Source organism: Natrix helvetica, assembly GCF_964273705.1.
Source record: "Natrix helvetica genome assembly, chromosome: 5".
NCBI lineage: Eukaryota > Metazoa > Chordata > Lepidosauria > Squamata > Natricidae > Natrix > Natrix helvetica.
In genome coordinates, this window is record NC_138551.1 from 12,391,465 (window position 1) to 12,399,358 (window position 7,894).

Below are 7,894 nucleotides of genomic sequence, written 5' to 3' on the forward strand. Positions count from 1 at the left end.
GAAGAAGAAGTTTTGCTTCTCATCCCAGAATAGGATAGGATTGGATTTGGATTTATTGGATTTATACGCCGCCCTTCTCCCAAAGGACTCAGGGCAGCGTACAACATTAAAAAACACATAGTACAAAAGTTAAAAGGAAATTAGAAACAGTCCAAAAAACAAACCCAATTTATATAACACTCACATTTTAAAAATTAAATAAAATTAACAGGCCAGGCTGGCTTGCTGGAAAAGCCAACTTTTTAGGGCACGTCGGAAGGACCGGAGGTCAGGGATTATACGAAGCTCCGGGGGCAGCTCATTCAAGAGGGAAGGCGCTCCCACAGAGAAGGCTCTCCCCCTGGGGGTCACCAGCCGACACTGTCTGGCCGACGGCACCCTGAGGAGGCCAACTCTGTGGGATCGAACTGGACGGTGGGAGGCTATTGGTGGCAGTAGGTGGTCTCGCAGGTACCCTGGGCCTAAGCCATGGAGCGCTTTAAAGGTCATAATTAATACCTTGAATCGCACCCGGAAGACAACTGGTAACCAGTGCAGGCCACCTAAAAGGGGTGTAACATGAGAGCACCTAGGTACCCCCATGATAACCCGCGCAGCTTATAGGGGTCACCAACCTTCATTTACAATTTAATTTACCTTTAAAATTCATAATTTTAAATCCCACGGACCACTAATATGATCTGCCTAAAGACAGGCTGAGTGGGTGTGGCAAGGTGGTCATGTGCTGGGTGGGTGTGGCCAACTCGATGTCAGTCACATTGTGGGGCACCTTGCCAGCCTCTACTCACCACTCCTCACCTGCTCGCCCGGGCTCATTAGGGCCCCAACAGGAAGCAGTTGTTGGAGCAAAACAGCCACCATGAGAAAGAGTTGGCAAAACAGCTCAGTTCAAATTGGATCTGACCGAGAAGGAGGCTCAGCAGAAGCATCTCACTGAGGACTACGAGCATAGGCTTTCCAAGTAGAGGGAAGACCTACAGGAGTGCAAGGCCAGGCACCGGCGCCTGGAGGCTCAGCAGGCTGAGATGCTCAGCCAGTTCCAGGCCATGATGCAGTCCCACTGGAACGAGGCCCTCCGGCTCTTTGCCACCAGCGGTGCTTCCCTCCAGCCTTCGCCCAAAGCCCCACACCAGGAGGCTGAAGCAGACCCCAAGTTGGAATTTCCCCCCACACCTCCAACCTGCAAAAATAGACCCAGAAGGGGGAGACTCTCTGCAGCAACACAAGCATTCGTTGCATGTAACCGGCCCAAGGGCCATACTTTGAGGACTCCTGATTTAGTGCAATATAAAAAATGCAAATAATTTTTCTGCAGACCACCAAAATTTTCTCGCGAACCACCAGTTGGTGACCTCTGCCCGAGAAGGTTCATGAGTTCAGAACTCACGACACCCCTTGGATGAGAAGCTAGTTGTCTTCTTCTTCCTCAAAAAAACAAAAAACAAAACCCACACCCCATGATTCAGTTGGCTTTTGGGGGGAAAAAAACCAACAACCTTTGATATATGAATGGGATCATTGAATGTGAAGTGGGGGAGGGGGAATAGAATATTTATCCCAATCTCTAGACGGAAAAAGAAATTCGCAATCCCACATCATGTACTATGGTAACTGTGCACGGTGGGAAATCCTATGTAACCTGTGCAAATAGATTAAAGGGAGGAAGATTAGGCTTTCCACAGCCTCTCCTAAGGGTTCGAATCCAAGTGACACCATTTACTACAAAGCAAATCAAATTATTTTCTTTAAAACAAAATTCAGATGTAGTATAGCAGTAGCAACAGCACTTGTATGCCACTTCATAGTACTTTACAGCCCCTTGCTAAGTGGTTTACAGAGTCAGAATATGTCATGGCTCCCCGGATGCTTCCCCAGATACCTTTCCAGATGTTAGCTCAGAGGAGGCTGAACCAGTTCCGGACACATCTGGAGAAGAGTTGGTCAATGGCTCTGAATAGCCATCTGGGAGGAATTTGGCTGGAGCCCAGCTGCAGCAGGAGAGCCCTGAGGCTTCAGGTGGGGAAAGCATGTAGCTGAAGCTAATCAGTGAGGAGGAAAAGGAACTGCCTTCTGCAACTGATCCAAGAATACACAGGGCAGAGAAAAGGCAGGAGCAGTGTTGGTCAGCCAGATTACTTGCGAGGAGAAAGCTTCGCCCTTCTTGATGGGCTGCACCAGAATATGGGTATTTAGCACAGCAGACAGAGGGAGACAATGCTGGGAACATGTTCAGTTCAGTGGTGGGTTCCGGCAGAGACTACTGCAGTTTGCTCAGGGGCTCACTTGATGCATGCTGCATGCACATGCGCAGTACAACTAAAATTGCACTGCACATGCATAGAAGCAAAAAATAAGATGGTGCTGTGTTCTGACCCCCCTTCCTCCTTTGCCCACACAGAACACACTCCGGAACAGTACAAGGGAACAAGGTTTATTGCACAAACAAACAGAAGGTTCAGTGGCAGTAAACCACCAAGACAAAACTCACAAAAACAAAACACGAAAGCAGCTATCCAGCTTGCTAGAATTCCAGACTAGAACGTCTGGCATAAGTCCTCTGTTGACTGCTGCTGCAAAGGGCATATGCACAGTCAACCCTTTTTATAACCTGGAGAGGAGCCTCCTGATCAGCAGCTGAGAGCTCTTATCGCCGATAATTACCCCCACGCTCCTTGCATCTATGGGCGCGGCGGTAACGAGCGTCCAGGAACTCCCTGCTCAGTTCTGACTCACTGTCTCGTGACTCCTCCCCACTGCTCCAAGGCATGGCATCGGGAGCCCCCCTCCTCTGGCTCTCACCGCTGCTCCATGCCTCAGGCGCCTCCTGGTGGCCGACCAGACTCTCCGATCCCTGCTCAGCGTCGGAACCCTGTCCAGGGTCTCCCACCTCCAATGGAGCTGACTCATAGGGACCCTCACTCTCGGAGTCTGGTGGCAGCGGCAACGGCACCTGCTGGGCCACAACAGTGCTGCCTACGGTGCCGCCAGGAGAACCGGTTCGGGGGCGTGGCCAGCCTGGGTTGTTGCCGGTTCCAGCGACCCAGGCCGCCAAGCTACTACTGGTTCGGCCATAGCGGTCCAAACCGGTAGGAACCCATCACTGGTTGAGCTCCTTGTTTTGTGTTTCCTGGTTATTGTGGTTCTTGCTTTGGATTGACACTGTGCATTGACTTTGGATTGTACCTTGTGAACTCTGACCTTTTTTTGCCTCATGAATCTTCTTGTGTTGTGGATTTAATTTTGCTGGTAGCTTTGTCTTGTAGGGGGTAGCCTTCAAGTGCCTTGTGAACTCATTGGCCATTAGTCTGTGGACTAGCATTGGTCTGCTTTTGGCTGGACTTGGTGAAGGAATTGTTCTGACCTAGGCTTCACAAAATCACAAAGCAGACTCCTTGTCCCGACAAAAACCCTTTTTATTAAGCTAATGTGAATTCCTCTTATTCACATCCAGCAAAGTCCTGGCAAACAATCTTTCAAGGATGAATTTACAACCACAGATCTTATCAGGCTTGGAGAGCTGCCAGGATATCTTCCAAACACAATGCTGTAGAAGAAAATACTTGGCAAAGAGTCTCTGGAGTCACAAACAAAGCTTCACACTAATTAAACAAACAATTTGTTTCCTGCAAGCTCCATTCCCCTTTCACTCCTCTTTATTCCCTATGGGTGGGGCCATTCACCTGTGCCTTTACTCATGAGTTGGGGCTTGTTCCCTAACTGTTTCCTGGCAGCTCTGTGCATGCACACATGGGGAACAGGCTCCAGCTGTTCTTCTGCCCCACTAATCTCTGACTCCGAAGGCAGCTGATAACTGTCGGATGGCCCTGGCCCCATCTCTGCCTCCTATGCAGAGCACTCACCAGAGCCTTCCCCAGACTCCAGGACTGGCACATGTTCCTCCCCAAACTCCTCACTGTCTGAGTTTGCCACCAGTTCTGCTGGCCTCTGGCGGGCCACAACAGGAATTGCTGAGGAATATTAATAAAACCACTAAATCACTTTTATGAGTATGAGTGAGCCTAGCGTATTGCCCCCAACACTCTGGGTCCTTATTTTGCTGGCCTCGGAAAGCTGAATCAACCTTGAGCCTGTCCAGGATCAAATAGTATAGTATAATAGTATGTGTTTTATATATCTTCCAGTTTACCCTTTGCTTAGCAACTTTTCAATGGAATGTTGGGATCCATAAGTGGATGCACATCCCTCCCCCACCCCAAAAAATGATTCAGGCTGTTGGAATCCACTCGTTCCATGCACATCAGCTTTGTTTATGCACACCAGATGTATGCTCAGCCAGGCAAAATGCAAGTGAGTTTTTAACTGTCATGGAACAATCGAAATAAGGAGCACAGCACTGATTCATGTTTTATAGCCAGATTTTAGATTTACAAGAAAAAGAGATCCTGAATAATGGGAAAACAAAGATTTGTATAGAAGTTGAGGGCTGCAAGGTGAGAAATCCTAGAGATCTGACTGGCGGGTTAGTATTGTGGCCTGCCAGCAGCCAGCAGAGCTGGCAGCAGATTCAGACAGTGAGGAGGTTGGGGAGGAACATGGGCCAGTCCTGGAGTATGGGGAAGGCTCTGTTGAGGGCTCTGTGTTGGAGACAGAGAGGGGGCCAGAGCCGTATGTCAGTTATCAGCTGCCTTCGGAATCAGACATCAGTGAGGCAGACGAACAGCTGGAGCCTGTTCCCAGTGTGCGCATGTGTAGAGTTGCCAAATGAAGGGAACAGCTAAGGAACAAGGGTCGACTTGGTAGTAAGGCCACAGGTGGACGGTGAATGGCCCCTCCCATAGGGAATAAAAGAGGAGCGAAAGAGGAGGGGAGTTTGCAGGAGACAATTAGTTCATTCTTGCATTCTTGCCACGTTTTGCTATGCCTGGAAGATATCGGCCTGGCCACTCTCCAAGCCTGAATAAAGATCAGTAATTGTGAACTATCTTGAAAGACTATGGGTTGGGAGTTTGCTGGAGAAGAATTCACTGTCAATTAAATAAAAGGGGCTTATCGGGACGAGGGCTCGGCTTCTTGCCACTGGGGAAGCCTAGGTCAGAACCGTTAATTTGGGGACACTAGGGAGGCCTTGTCAGTGTAGCTAGGATGAGTACTAGGCAGAATGGAGCTTTTGGGAGCAACAGCAGAGTTGGAGAAGTTTATTATTTAAGGAGGTCATTATTTATGTTGAGGTCATCAGCTGATGAGAAGATGAAAGGTTGGGGTTTCTTTAGGTTGCAATTCCATGTAAGGGCTGTTCTCAGTGGTGGGTTCCTACCGGTTCGGCCCGGTTCAGCTGAACCGGTAGTAGTTTGGGGGCCTGGGTCACTGGAACTGGCAGCGACTCAGGCCTTCCATGCCCCTAAACTGGTTCCCTTGTCGCTGCCGTTGCCATCTTGTTTTTTAGTTTTGTGCATGCCCAGGACAATTTTAATTGAACTGTGTATGCGCACGCAGCGCACATCCAGTGCACGTGAGCCCGAAGCATGCACGCGAGCGAACCGGCAGTAAGGCCGGGCAGAAATCCACTCCTGGCTGTTCTTAGGCTGTGTATTGAGCTAGTCAGGAGACTTCTACTCTTTGGTTTAGATGGGACTGCAGGGAATTGTCTGGGGCAAGGAGATTCAGTGTGGGTCGGATGCAGAGGTGGGCTGCTGCCGGTGTTGCTGCCAGCTCGTTTCGTGCACGCTTCATCATTAAATACATATGTGCTCAGCGATAAGTCAATAAATTGCAGGGTCATACATACTCATTTTATTATATATCCAGTAAATATCATTATTATTCAATAGTAACCACCTTCTGCAGATGCACCACAGGGGAAAATACTGAGTGTTTCTGTAACAAATCTTAAATGCTGAACTTAATATAAAAAATGATGTACTGCCCACACATAATTGGAATGTGGAAATGGAGTAGCCTAGAATCACAGAACGATTTGGAGACTGGCTCGATGCAGTGATGCAGGAGATAAATGGTGAGGACAATTCCTTCTTTTATGGCCAACCAGATGGACAACATCAGAATCAAATCAAATAAAGTAAACGGAAACAGAGAATAAATAAATGTTGCATCCAGCTTTGGTCACCACGATGTAGAAAAGATGTGGAGACTCTAGAAAGAGTGCAGAGAAGAGCAACAAAGAGGATTAGGGGACTGGAGACTAAAACATATGAAGAACGGTTGCAGGAACTGAGCATGTCTAGTTTGATGAAAAGAAGGACTAGGGGAGATATAATAGCAGTGTTACTTTCTGTCCTTGCATGCCAAAATTGTGTGTGCTCACACCCACAATGCAAAGCGCCCCATCCCCTGTGCATGCGCGTAAGACCCCCGCCCGGTGCTCCGCTGCCCCCCGTGCATGTGCACGACACACCTCCGTGCCCCATTTTGGGCCTAGCAGGCCTCCCTGAAGCCTTCTGGAACCTAAAATGGGGCGCACGGGGAGCACAATGCAATACGGCCCACCCCTCGCACATGCGTGTGCACCTCCCGCATGCACAGCAGAGACCCGAAAATCAGCTGACTGGTGGGAGGCATGCACGCATGCATGGTGGAGCTGAGCGGGGCAATGGCTCGCGTGCCCACGGAGAGGGCTCCACATGCTACCCGTGGCACACATGCCATAGGTTCGCCATCATGGCTATAGGGTTTCTTCCCTGAGCATGGGTTGTGAGAGAACACCTCCAAGGTCCCTTCCAACTCTGTTATTCTGTATTCTGTAAATATTGTACAATACCATCAGGATATCTCCCAATGCAATTTCTGGAACAGGCCGTGAATTTGTTGCATCTAATAATACATGGATCATTCTAATCTAGAGCATTAAAAATAGTAGCTGTGCCAGCAACATTTGCTTTAGAGGAAGCACAGTATAGAAGATCAATGTGAAGTATTTTTACAAAAGGGAGCTATAAGAAGAGAAACCTGAGGAGGAGGAGGAAGAGCGGAGCCAGCCGGGCGAAGCCTCTGCCTGCCTTTCCATGGCCTCGCAGAACGACGACCCCGGAGCCATCGCCTGCAGACCCAGCAAGGCGGCCGAACCCGGAGAGGGCGCCGCCAGGGGCTCGGTCTGCAGCAGGCTGCAGCAGGAACTGATGGCCCTCATGATGTCCGGAGACCACGGCATCTCCGCCTTCCCGGAGTCGGTCAATCTCTTCAAGTAGATCGGGACCATCAACAGCATGGCTGGGACGGTCTATGAGGACCTGAGGTACAAGCTGTCCTTGGAATTCCCCAGCGGATACCCCTACAATGCCCCCACCGTCAAGTTCCTCACCCCTTGCTACCACCCCAATGTCGACCTCCAGGGCAACATCTGCTTGGACATCCTGAAGGACAAGTGGTCAGCTCTCTATGACGTCCGGACAATTCTGCTCTCCATCCAGAGCTTACTGGGAGAGCCAAACGTGGAAAGTCCATTGAACACAGAGGCTGCCGAGCTCTGGAAGAACCAAGCAGCCTACAAAAGGCGCCTGCAGGAATCCTACCCAAAACACAGGAAGAGCCAGGATACTTGATGTCCTTCCCGGGGAGCAGCACTTCCCTCTTCTGTTTTATCCTTGTATTTTCTGTATGTCGGCCACTATTGTATTATAGGTCATTTTAAAGTTTTATTTGGCTTTTCTTCCTGGTGTTAATATATAAATAAACTTTTCTTTTGATTTTTTTTTTAAAGAAGAGAAACCTGAAACAGAAAAAAAAATATTCTCAAAATTCCAGAAAAAATAATTGAAGTGGCTTTCAGGATAAACTATACAATACAATACAATACAATACAATACAATACAATACAATACAATACAATACAATACAATACAATACAATACAATACAATAGTAGAGTTGGAAGGGACCTTAGAGGTCTTCTAGTCCAACCCCCTGCCTAGGCAGGAAAC

General features: G+C 48.8%; 1 protein-coding gene across 1 annotated transcript; it reads left to right on the forward strand.

Annotated features, from left to right (window-relative positions):
• Window positions 1-6,932: 6,932 nt before the first annotated feature.
• Window positions 6,933-7,665, forward strand: LOC309393971 (ubiquitin-conjugating enzyme E2 C-like). The gene has a single exon (XM_081956602.1). It carries the CDS (start codon window positions 7,182-7,184, stop codon window positions 7,515-7,517), a length of 336 nt encoding a protein of 111 aa, XP_081812728.1. The 5' UTR covers window positions 6,933-7,181; the 3' UTR covers window positions 7,518-7,665.
• Window positions 7,666-7,894: the final 229 nt, after the last annotated feature.

Excerpts from the sequence above, each read along its gene's own strand:
- LOC309393971 (XM_081956602.1), top strand. The coding sequence starts at position 7,182 with ATGGCTGGGACGGTCTATGAGGACCTGAGGTACAAGCTGTCCTTGGAA.